The 13,077-nt window shown below is 38.9% G+C and overlaps 1 protein-coding gene across 3 annotated transcripts in view; it reads left to right on the top strand.

Moving 5' to 3' along the window:
- bcar3 (BCAR3 adaptor protein, NSP family member) overlaps window positions 1-13,077 on the top strand; it is an 87,204-nt gene that overhangs the window by 4,202 nt on the left and 69,925 nt on the right. Inside the window, exons 1-2 of one of the 3 annotated variants that reach the window (XM_080887749.1) lie at window positions 1,158-1,356; window positions 9,333-9,471. The exons of 1 other annotated variant lie outside the window; for it this stretch is intronic. In XM_080887749.1, coding sequence (XP_080743875.1) covers window positions 9,382-9,471 — 90 coding nt within the window. In that variant the 5' untranslated portion in view covers window positions 1,158-1,356; window positions 9,333-9,381. Of the gene's footprint in view, window positions 1-1,157; window positions 1,357-9,332; window positions 9,472-13,077 lie in introns of those variants that run through there. One more of the 3 variants, XM_080887748.1, reaches the window with a different exon arrangement.

Genomic DNA, 13,077 nt, shown 5'->3' with positions numbered 1-13,077 from the left:
GGACTTTTTGCACGTGCATGTGGGTCCAGGGGTCATATGAGTTCACATGTGTTTAATAGCGTATTATTTAATGAAACCATTATGTGTTTTAATTAAACTCTTTTTAAAGGATTGTATAGGTCTCAGAGTTCTGTTATTTAGACATAGATGATTTAATTGAACTACTTTAGGGGTATTTTAACTAGTTAGGAGCCTTTTGCATTTTCTTCAGTGCTATTTAGGAGCAAATAGTTTTCAAACAGAGGGCCGCAAATAACAGGTATCCCTTTAGAAATAAACAGTGATACTTCTAAAAACCGGGTATTCCCACACAGCATTTAATTTAGCTAGTTTAGGAAGATTTCACTTTTCTAATAGTTTCACAGGCTAGTAGTTTTTAAATAGAGCACCACAAACAACATGTATCCCTTTAGAAATAAACTGTGATACTTCTAAAAGTACATATTCACACTTGCGCTGTATCAACCTCAATGTGGCTTTAATGCAACTAGTCTTATAATTATCTACTAGTCTGCAACAGTTAGACTCGATGATTACACATAGATGATTTAACTACTTTAGAGGCATTTCACTTTTCTAAAAGTTTCACAGGCCAATAGTTTTAAATAGAGCACCGCAAACAACATGTATTCTTTTAGAAATAAACTGTGATACTTCTAAAAACACATATTCACACCTAGGCGCACTCTGTAACAGTTAGACAGAGGGGGTACGGTTAGGCTCCCAACAGTCTGTAAAAAGGGATGAAGCAACAAAAGAGGAGCCCTTATCAAGAGTATCCCAGCCCAAAGGTGTTTCTTCACAAACAGTTAATGGCTTTAATGCAACTAGTCTTATAATTATCTACTAGTCTGCAACAGTTAGACTCGATGATTACACATAGCTAATCAGAGGGGGTGCAGTTAGGTGCCCAACAGTCTACAAAGCAACAAAAGATGCTCCTTATCAAGAGCATCTCAGCCCAAAGATGTTTCTTCACAAACAGTTAATGGCTTTAATGCAACTAGTCTTATCATGTCAGAGGCCAACAGAAACCATGTCCAACAGAGTCTCCAAAGGCCTGCCACCTTTCTTCCTTACATCATGCTCTTTTATCTCTACATCTCAGAGGTCAACTGAAAGTAGCCCCACCTATATAAAAACACCCCATCAGACACACAGTATCTTCCACACTACTTCACAACTGCCGCAAGGTATATCATTTTAACTTTTTATTTTTTCACTTGAACGTGCGTTGGAGCCGACTTTGCTAACCACACAGAGCGTTTCTGGCAGTCGGGCGCTGCTTATACAATAGAGAAAAGCAACAATACAGAGTGTTTCTCTGCTCCAAGAAATCCGAGGGCCTTTCACAAGGTAAGCATGTCTGTTATACCCAGGACATAAATGTCTGTATGTCAGTGCTAATTATTCAAAACCTGTTTTAAAACGTGACACATATGTTGTCCGAAAACATTTCCTCTAAATTTGCAAAGTTACTGATTTAAAAAATATATATTTTCGAATTTTTAGTTCCATGTCAAACATATGATAGACTCTTGAGCATATTCGTATAGCTAAATTCACAATGGTATAACCGTGCTAAATAAAAGAGGCCCAAGCACCAATGCACTCTAATCCACTCCGCTAAACTGTATGTTGATAAGTACATGAAGCGTACCTCTACCTCTACAGCTGAAAACAGTTTGTATCCGCACTCTGAGGGTCTGCTGAATTTTTTTAATACGAACAGCAGATGATGAAATCCTGTTTATTGTAGAAACTGTCCCTAAGCTATCGTTGCTCATACTTACTGAGGTCCCTAGCTACTTCCTTACTATGTCAGTAAACTTTTTTTGAAAAGGAAGCTGTTGTAGATTTAAAGAAACATCTTAATTGAAGCAAAGGCAAAAAAAAAAAACTGGAATGAATTTTATGTGACTGTTCATATTAAAGCCAACAACAAGTGAAAATCCCCCCCCCCCTCTCTCTCTCTGTCTCTCTCTCTCTCTCTCTCTCTCTCTCTCTCTGTGTCTCTCTCTCTCTCTCTGTGTCTCTCTCTCTCTCTCTCTGTGTGTCTCTCTCTCTCTCTCTCTCTGTGTCTCTCTCTCTCTCTCTCTCTCTCTCTCTCTCTCTCTCTCTCTCTCTCTCTCTCTCTGTGTCTCTCTCTCTCTCTCTGTGTCTCTCTCTCTCTCTCTGTGTCTCTCTCTCTCTCTCTGTGTCTCTCTCTCTCTCTCTCTCTGTGTCTCTCTCTGTCTCTCTCTCTCTCTCTCTCTCTCTCTCTCTCTCTCTCTGTGTCTCTCTCTGTCTCTCTCTGTGTCTCACTCTCTCTCTCTCTCTCTCTCTCTGTCTCTCTCTCTGTCTCTGTCTCTCTCTCTCTCTCTCTCTCTCTCTGTCTCTCTCTCTCTCTCTGTCTCTCTCTCTCTCTCTCTGTGTGTGAGTGTGAGTGAGTGTGTGCCCTCACAGAAGGAAGGTCACAGCAGGAGCTTTTCTCTAACGCATTACCAATCAGTTTTTCACAAGAAGTGTAGCTCATACAATGGTATAAGTGTATTCTTTGCGATACTTTATAAATATGAAGCTAAAGATTTTGAGTTCGTGCACATTGTGAAGCAAGAATCTAAATATCTGTGTCACAATGATTTCTATAAAAGTGTGTTGTTTATGGGGATAATGCAACAAATCTTTTGTGCGTCCTATTAATGATCAATGGTAATTGAAGAGGAACCCTGACTCAGGACATTTTCATGACAAGTGACAGCGCAGACAACTACTAATGAGAGAACATGTTTTATCATCATAAACACGATCATATGAAGCATCGTTAAAGTGTCACTTCAGTAATGTTGACTCATGCTTTTAATAATGACTTTAAAACACTAAACTCTAATTTCTGTGGTTTATTTTAAGTTTACAGAATATAACATGTGGTAAGACGACGAGTTTTACTTCTCACTGTCCGTGTTATGTGTATCTATTTATCATGTGTGCTACTTTGCTCTGTGGACTGTAAAATGTTTCATTGTGTTCATGAAATAAACCAGACTTTCACCGTCTGCATCTTTTACTGTTTTTCTGCTTTTGTTCACTCCAAGTTTGACAAAACCTACAGATATCCAGAGTTAACCCACTAACAATGTGGAGCAGTCACAGTGTATTTAGCTGCTTTTTCCCTGAACACAACCAACTGAGAGAAACGCCTGTAGGCCTCACTTTGGTCATTTGAACGCTGAAGGAGATTTGTTCCATAGACACATACTAGTGTTTCCTGCACTACTATGTTCTATTTAAATCCAGATTCCTTTTATAGTTTGCAGTGAAATTTGTTAAACCATTGCTTAATGGGACAGAAGTACAAGTCACTCTTTACTAACACATTTGTAGATGAGTTTATTGCTGAACAACACAGCTAGCAGTCTCACACACTCTTTAGGTTTTTCAAGTTATGTGTGTAAGGGTTTAGTCTATCAAACATTACCCTTTTTCCCCAGTATCACAACAGTATGACTCCCAAAGTACGGCTCAGTAAACAACCAATGATTCTAAAGCCAGAACAGAAAGATACAGTTGGAAGATGAATGATTGCGTTTTTATGATGCATTGTAAAACGACCCCCTCTTCTTCTTCTCCGTGTTGTTGTGTGTGTGTGTGTGTGTGTGTGGGCCTTAGAAGTCAAATAATACATTAGCCATACTTAAAAAAAACATCTGAATTTCATTTAGAACTGAGATTGTAAGTTGTAAGCAGAAATCCACAACCCCCAACAAATGGTTTGTTACACGCAGGTGTGAAGGGCAAGCTTTACTTACACAGCCTCACACACAGTAGATTTTTAAAGTTTTTGGGTACAGGGGTTTAGCCACAGATGCAACATCCACTTTTGATAAAGATCACTCCACCTGTTTATTTCTTAAGAAATTAAGCATCTTTATTAAGCTCTTATTTATAAATGTCTACACAATAATAGACACCGTGTGCTCTGTGACATTATAGTCTTCTACTTCTGCTTCCATCGGTTTGCATTTTAAACTCCCAGCCTTTCAGTTTGTTATGAACGACTTATATTTCTAACATTTTGTGATATAAAAGTGAACCATGCGACTTTTGTTATTTGGCATGACTTAAGACACGAGTTATTTAAACAATTCTAAATGACCGTGTGATGGCCATAGTACTTTATGTGGGCCAAATGTGTTAAGGATAATGTTTATCAATGTAAAATTGCAAAGAATTTGTGGATAGAATATAACATTTTGTAAACAGTTACCTCAGAAGCTGTACTGGCAGTTCTATGTATGTAAGGTAAAACTGTCCACAGTACTTCCACTTAAGTAACTAAACACATAAAGTCACCCTTACCAGTAATCCGCTGCTCCTTGAAAAAAGTAGCACAAACAGACAACTGACTGAGCAATGATAAGTAGAACTACCCGAGGCCGATACTCAAGCAGAAGAAAATTAAAAGTTGTTGTTTTTGTGGCTCGAAAAATTAAAGAAAGTATGTTTAATAATTCAACAAGACCCGCACCTTCAACACATGTACATTCAAATTCTGGTACAGGCTCATCATTGCTGTTGTTCAATAGTTTTTATCCGTTCGAAAAAGTCATTTTACGGCTTTAATGTTTCCAGCTGATAAGGAGAATGAGTGCATTTCAAATGAGCGTCCAAAGGCTTTAAACATCCGCTTTGTCTGTAACGCCAGTATCAAACTACAGAGCATTGTTTTTACTAAAATTCAACATTTTCAGATGAAAATTTGGCTGCTTTTTGTTTTTTCACTGTAACACCCACCTCAACGCCGTTTTTAGGATATTCTTGGTGATCCCACCTTTTTCATATTTATGCTTTTGGCACTGAGGGTATCTAATATGCATGTTGTCACTGTGTTTTTGTACTACCAGCTGCGAGGGCTCTGCTTTGAGCAGTCTGTTTTTATTTTGTCTCGTGACTGTGTGGTTTTTTTTTTTCAAACGAGATCCTCCTCAGTTTGATTTTGTTACCACAAACTTTGTGTGAAGTTCACAACAGAGGTAAAGAGATTTAAACACCCCAGTTTAAGGAGGCAGGCAGGGGTTGGACCACCTGCACAGGACAGGTGAAGCAGAGAGTGTCCGGGGAGATGTGCAACAGAAGCAGAGGGAACATTTTACAAGATGAGAAATGGCACATTTAGGTGATTAAGGACTGTTGACAAGATTAAAAGACACGTCCGTCAGAGTTCAACAACATTACAGTTTGATTAAATAAAAAGTTTTTAAACTACACAAGGGTCATTTTCTCCTCTGATAGTAAGCATATTAAACATCAAGAAAGAAAGAGTATAAAGAAAAATAGTAAATGTGTGTCTAATTAAACTCTTCCTATGAACCTTATATCATCCTTTAATATGTTTGGTGTTACAAACTTGAAGCATAGAAAAGATCATCAGACATTAATCTAATCAGTTTTCAGCCTTCATTCATATTGAAATGTTGAAATCTTCCCTGCTAGACCCAAGTGCAGCGTTTAACACCGTTGGCCATAACATGTTATTACAGCTATTATTAAATGGAGAGTCCTCTTCACACACTGAGGTTAATTATGAAGCTCCACAGGCTTCTGTGCAAAGACCAGTTTTGTTTACATTATACGTGCTTTAGAAGGCATAGCATACATTTTCACTGCTATGCATATGATACCCGCTTTTATTGGTTAAACCGCCGGGATGTCTTAGACACATAATGAGCTTTAATTTTCTGCTTCTAAGTTCAGATAGAACTGAGGTTATTGTAACGGGGCGTAAAAATCTTAGAAACACTGTGGCTAACAAGATCCTTACTCTGGATGGCATCGTCTTGAGCCGCCTGTTGTAGTGATTTGGTACATTATAAGTAAAATTGAAACATACAATCCCATAGCACAACATCAACATTTATTTATATACAAAAATAAAAATGCTTTTTCAGAAAAGAATTGTAACTTCACAATTCATCACCGGTTACGTGGGTACATTTTCTTTTTAAATGCACTAAATGTAGAATACATGGTTTGGTAAAATGTTGGTTACACGTTCTAAGAATGAAAAAATCAGTCTTTCAGAGAAAAAATTAGCAGCCACCTTTGTAACACTCTGCGACCAACCGTAGCTGTCTGATTTTCACCATGTCCAACCCTACCAGTTTGGTGTATGCCTCGGCGATGGCGTCAAAGACTTTCCTTTCCGATTTCAGTTCGTGCAAGAGAGTTTCCGCCACCATGCAGACTTTGACGTCGTCCATTTTGATGTTGCGAGCAATCAGCAGCCGTTGAATGGATGGAATGAAACAAGGGGTGAGGAGTCTTTTTCTGATGCTGTAATAATTTTCAGCGTAAAAGTCATCCTCCAACACTCGCGTACACTCGTGCTGTTTCTGGCGGGGTTGATCGGACATACAACCGTTGCATTCGTCAGTGAGGTACTTGTTGATTACTAGGTTGACAAGATGATACACCGCGGTTTTCACGGTATCGATGAACAAAGAAGATGCCCAACCGTCAAGCTCGTCCGCTTGCTGCGGCTTTTCCAAGGGGCGATAGGAACCGCGCGTGTCAGGTAATATTGTGCCCTCGTCCGCAGAACTTTCCTCCTCCTCCGCAGGGTGGCGCAGGGCTGTAGAGGCCATACTTCTCTCTGTTGTTGAGCTAAAAAAAAAAAAGGTTTGAAGGAATGAGACGGCGGTCTTCTTTTTAAAATAACAGAAGGGGGGCGTGATCTGGAAGTGGGTTGATCTTAAAGGGTGCGGGTAGGTGTGGCAGCAATTTTCAAAAACCGTAGAGTGGGCCACTGTGTCTCTAGCAGCTGCAACTTTGGAAAAGAACGGTAATTCCCATCTGTTGGGCTTGAAATTCTCCATGAAAATGGCATCTTCCAGCCCTTCTGCTCAATCAACCATCAGAGTGACAGAACTTGGTACATATTTGGTACTTGGTACCAGGGATACTGAGCAATCTTTAGTCTCTGAAGATCCAGCCACGAACCCTACATTTGAAGATTGGAGTGAAGACGCACCGTATTCACCAGTGTCAGAGTGGAGCACACCCCCCTCACCACCACAACTGTGGACTATGGACACTGACAACGAGGAAGCTCTGCCATTTAGATAATTTGTTTGCTGTGTCTGTAGATGCTATAGGGCTACTTTGTGATACAAGTCCTTTACTGACTTTAATCATCATTAGTGTCTTGTTGCATTGTGTGGCACAGTTGTACTCATAAAATTGACTTGGAGTAATGTTTAGGAAAACAATACAGCTTGATGGATCAACTCACGAATAATGTACGGAGATTAGTTATATTAGTGTGTGTGTTTGCAGCGGCAGTATAATACCATAATGAAATTGGACAGTAAAGTGAATGACTGTGCATTTGTGTATGTATGTGCACTCACACACAGAGAGAGAATAGGTGAGCTTGCACAGAAATGCTTTCACTGTAAGTTAATGGCCATATAGAGAATTTTATATCCGGATCAAATACGTATTGGCTAGTTTTATTGACAGCATTTTTTTTATATGATGTTTGCACAAATGAAAAAATATACTCAGTGTTAACGTTTGCTGACGTATCCAAAAAGCCTTAAACGTACAATCAGTTGTTTTTGGAGTTTATTACCGTATTTTTGGACCATAAGGCGCATTAAGCGAATTAAAACAGTCAGATAAGTCAAACTTAAGTCAAACAGATAAGTCACATTCAAATAAACATAAATATTCTTGATATTGTTACTTACAGTTAATTACTGGTTGTCAGCAGATTAGAAATGCAACCCTCCTGTCTCCAGATAGCTGAATGAAGGTGAGGCAAATGTTTCTGAGCGTTAAATGTAGTGTTTATTTTTTTCTATCCCTTCAGTAGTTAACTTCCTTCAGTATCCAGATTAAGGAGGAGTGAATATTTTTTCTGATGCCTATAATATACACTGTGTAGAGTATGTACTGTATATATGCTGGTGAGTAATATACAGAGATTACTCTCTCAAATGACCTCTATTGGGCTGAACTGGAAATGGTGTTAGACACTGAATGGAGTCCCTATACTGCGTGACTGACTCTTATTCTCTAATCTATATAATGGCACACACAGGTTAGATTAATATGGATGATGGATCCCAGCATTGGTTGATGTTGGTAGGTTCTGACAACCTTTGGGGATGTCACTGATAAAATGTAAATCCTCATAACGTCACTTAATGTGATTGGTTGGGGTGGGTGGGGGTCGCTGCGTGTGCTCAGTCACTCCGTCGTTGCTTGACAAGCTGTTAGATGTTCTGTCTTTATATGTGACATGCCACCACTCACACACACAGACATGCATGAAACACAATACCACCCCATATGTACTCTGCCACCTACATGACACAATATATAAATAATATGATCACACAGATGATACACAATGATACTAGCTTTCAAAAAGAAAAAGCGTAATGATGTGCAGCAAAGAGAGCGATTACAGATTTGTTCATCAGTCAAATGTTTCCTATTGAGCTCTTGAGTTATTCTGAATTGAGTGATTCTGAACACAGGTTACCAAAAATGCTCCAAAATAAGAAAATGTGAAATCCAAGGGAAGCGAATACTTTCTGAATGCATTTTATTATGTTTGACTATATGTTTGACTTGTGCTCATGTGTGAATGTTAGCTTGGGCTTCCAGATAAAATGATGTGTGGTGGTAATCGGTAAGGGTGTTTTGGTTATATCAGCGTTATTCCCCAGTATCATGTTCATTTTTAAAAATGATTTCAGGGTGTATCTTGGCCCTGGCAGCACAGGCACAGACAGTTTGATTTGCATTATCAGTATCAGTTAAGATTGAGACATCATCGCTCTGGGGTGTCCTGTAGCGATACTGCTAACAGCTCATTAGACCGATAAAGAGTAAGACTGAAGAAAAGTTGTCAGTTTAATATCATACAGATACAGACGGATATTATCCAGGCACACACAGAAATTAGTTTGGGAAATATTTATCATAGTTTGCGAGTCTTTTGCACCATTCAGTCCAGCTCATAATTAACTGGCAAATTCCAGAGCCATTAGTTACACAAGGTCACTAAGCAGAGAAACACTGATTAATCTTAGTGTATGTGTGAGAAACTGCATACAGCACCAAATCCGACACTGAAATAGGCAACTTGTAGTGTTAAAATTTGCAACTTAATTGTATTATTGTATTATATGTTTAACTGCTCATTAAACACATATTCTCTCTCTCTCTCTCTCTCTCTCTCTCTCTCTCTCTCTCTCTCTCTCTCTCTCTCTCTCTCTCTCTCTCTCTCTCTCTCTCTCTCTCTCTCTCTCTCGATCTTTTTAAAAAAAATTGTGTTTCAGTCTCTGAAAGAGTCAACTCTGCCTGCATCTGTGTGGTTGATCTGTCACCATGAAGCATCAGTCTATTTCCCGATGGTTGAGTCAGCTGGGACTGCCACAGTACTGCACAGCACTGGAGCAGGAATATGATGGCGTAGAGGTAATACAAGTACATGTGCGCACACAGCAGCACAACCCACATGTTTTTTAGCATCCGAGTTTTTAAATGACTCGTGAAGCTGTTGTAAATTATATAAAACAACAAGCTTAGAGGAAAACCTCTTGAGGAAAATGATGTTTACTGGAAAGTAAACATCATTTTCTAGCGCTCAAGAAAAGGTTTTCTGTGGGTAGTTAACCTGCCAACGCTTTAGAAGTGTTTTAGTGTTGATTGTTAATCATTTTAACTATGGTATTCAGACATGGTATAAAAATGCCAAAAATGACTGAAATTGCTACCAATGAGAGCGCGGGATACCGCTGATTAGAGATCCGAATCGGTTACCTAGGCAACCAAATGGCAATCGGCTTCAAAGTAATGTGTGACAAGTGAATCCATTCCAGTATGAGCCAGCTTAAAGGACATGTAATACTTTTATCACTTTTACGTATATATTTTTAGTTTTGGTAGGTCTTGTCCTAAGTTGGGTGAAAAAACAAACAAACAAATCAAATACAAGAAGAACCACAAAAGGACACCACTGATGATTTGGATAAACATTTTGAACTACAGAGGACATTTAAAAAAAAAATTAAAAACAGTTGTTTGAGCAGATAATGAGATTTGCATGATCATATATCAGATGTTGAGTTAATTTAAGTTGGAAGATCTATACAGACCTATACAGAGGGCACAACATCTTTGTTTCTCTAGAGAAAGTGACATGATTGATAGTAATAATATAAAAGGTGTTTTATTGTCCCCGTGAGCTGTAAGTGATAAATACATTGTAATTTGAATGAACTGACCTTTTTAAGTAGTCACACAATGTTTGCATTCCAACAACTGAAATAGTGGTTGTTATTAAGGCAGTTTCCCACGACTGACTACTAAAGCAGCCTTATAAAACTTCATCACCGGCCTGAATGGACAGCGATGTGGAGGCTGTTCAGCCATTACCCAACTTCATGCTGAATGGTACACAGCCTTTGGCTAGGGGACAAGATTCATGAGCCAATAAGACATGAATTATTGCGTTACCTCTAGCTAATGTTTACCCAGAATGCATCTGTGCACAGTGAAGGCATAATAGAGAAAATACAAGAAAGCTTGCGCAAGAAAAGGCTATTCTAGTCACGTTTAAATGAAAGAGTGTAGATATAAGTTGTTATGTGAAATATTTTCTCAATATTAAATGGATGAAATTCTGAGCGTAGATCTACATGTAGCTAATGCTTTAGGATGTACACTGTGTATTTTTTTTTCAGTGTAAAGGAAAGTCTCTGTAAGGTCTGACATATATACTTAAGGTGATGGTGAGGAGTTGTTTGCACTTCTTGTTACACTGTAATTGCTGTTATGGGAGGATAAAACTAAGAACTATCCCCTACCTCTTTCTTGACCATCCTCCATTCATAATGAAGTCAGTGCAGTGTTGCTAACCTTCCTATTCATATTAGAACAACAACATGAGGTTCAGTGCCTCTGAGCCATCCATGCTTGTGAAAACAAACCTAACTAAACTAACATCATTAACACAGCCTTTGCCAGTGTTGGGGTCATTATTCCAAAAAAGTAATGTATTACATGCTACTTCTTACTGTTCTTGCAGTATGTTACTTAAAGAGAAAGTAATTTGTTACACTACTAGTTACATTACTTTCTCGTTACTCCGTGAATTGACCTAAAATGCATCGTCATGTAATTACCAGCTAATAACATAAAGGTTGGGTTACAGTTCCACACACCAACACAAATCTCTCTGCTAATGTAGACGCACATAGAGCTTTCTTTTAGGGTTTACATAAGAAGAAAGCTGACAACACAACATGAAAACATCCCTAATAGACTTTAAAGCCATTGTGATTCTACTTTAGAAACATGCACAGGTAGAAATGGAGAATGGAAGTCTGGCTGTATGTCAATGCCTTTGTTGAAGTTCAGCGTCTGGGTGCTGGACTGCGATTAGCATGAACTCAGCTTTATCGTCTTTCTGGGTTCTTTGCTATCTTTGTGTTAGCAATATAATGTGGTTGTTTCTGTACTTGATGCTGTTAGCACTTAACCGTCACACTCTTATCCTTTCTAAGTATGTACTTTGATTATAGTAACACGTTAAACCCAAAACTTCTTGCTGCAGTAATGTTTTTTTTAATATCTGCCTGGATGTTGGATGTTTGCTTGGGTTCTCACAGTCCAAAGACATGCAGTTAGTGGGGTTAGATTAACAGGTCATTCTAAATTGTCCATAGGTGTGAATGTGAGTGTGGATGGTTGTCTGTCTCTGTGTTGAGAGGATAAGAGGAAGAGAATGGATGCATGTATTATAGATTTTGAGGTGATGATGATTCTTGATTTCTCTTGATTATCCACAAAACTACAGTTAACAGTTAACGTACAGCATTTAGTTAGAGAACATGGATGTTGTCTTTCTCAGCCCCACCTTATAATTTAACCTGTGTCTCCACTGGAGATAGAAGTGCTGCTTTTTTAAAATTTTCTGCCACGTGATTCAAATGTCAAAGAGTTTGACATTTAAATTCAACAGGCCATTTTATTACCAAAAATATCGATTCATGCAGTATTTAAAAAAATTCCAGATCACTGCGCCACAGTGAGATGTTTAATGTCCGGAAACATCCCCACGTCTCTGCTTGCCTTTTCATTTACTTGCACCTTCATTGTTGAAATAACATTTACGCTGGCAAAACCAACATCCACAAGTGCTATGTCAACTCTCCACAGGACTGGTATGGGAGTTCATATTGTTGTTCAGCTCTGCGTGATGTGGACAACAGAGAAAAAAGAAAACATGTCAACTTGCTGTTCCATGCAGACTGAGATGAGAAAGACAGGAGAGGGAGGGAGAGATTCTGAGATAGAGAGAGACAGACAGAAAGACTTATCTCTCTCTCTCGCTCCCCCTCATGCACACACCTTGAACTGTGTGTGTGTGTGATGAGCTGAACAAATGTAGTATCTTTCTTGACTTGCCAACATGTTATTATTGAGCTGTTTAGGCATGTTGAGCCCAGTGATCATCTGTCACATGTGTTGTACGCACCTTGATAAACTCAGGTTCATCTCTTGTAATTTTCTTTTTTTCCCTTTTGTTTTTCGTGTGTGTGTGTGTGTGTGTGTGTGTGTGTGTGTGTGTGTGTGTGTGTGTGTGTGTGTGTGTGTGTGTGTGTGTGTGTGTGTGTGTTTGTTTTTCCCATTCAGGGTTATTTTTTTTAAACCGTTTCCTCCTTTGTGTGCACTTTTGTGCACGGATGAGGCAGAGTTTGTTTGTGTGCATGTATTTGGCTACTTGTGGATGCAGGTGAGCAGTTTCTTACTTGCAGTGTGCTTGTGCGCCCTTTCACTGTGATTTTAATTTGTCTGTGTGTGTTTACATTCATGGGTGCCCACTGCATGCTCAGAGTCTAAATAGAGCAGTGTTTGTCATGAGCCATGAGAATAGTCATATTGTTGAGCAATCAGAACAAAAAGCCCTTGGTCTGAGCTCAGAGCAGCGTGTGATGACACACTGTGTCACATGTACATGTCTGTGTGTGTTGTGGGGGTTTTTTGGGTGGGTTTCTTTTTTCCGTTTGGTTACAAGCG

This window comes from Rhamphochromis sp. 'chilingali' (genome assembly GCF_963969265.1).
Source record: "Rhamphochromis sp. 'chilingali' genome assembly, chromosome: 7".
In the NCBI taxonomy this organism is placed as follows: Eukaryota; Metazoa; Chordata; class Actinopteri; order Cichliformes; family Cichlidae; genus Rhamphochromis; species Rhamphochromis sp. 'chilingali'.
The sequence above is the reverse complement of the archived record's forward strand: the minus strand, read 5'-3'. Positions and strand labels throughout refer to the sequence as shown.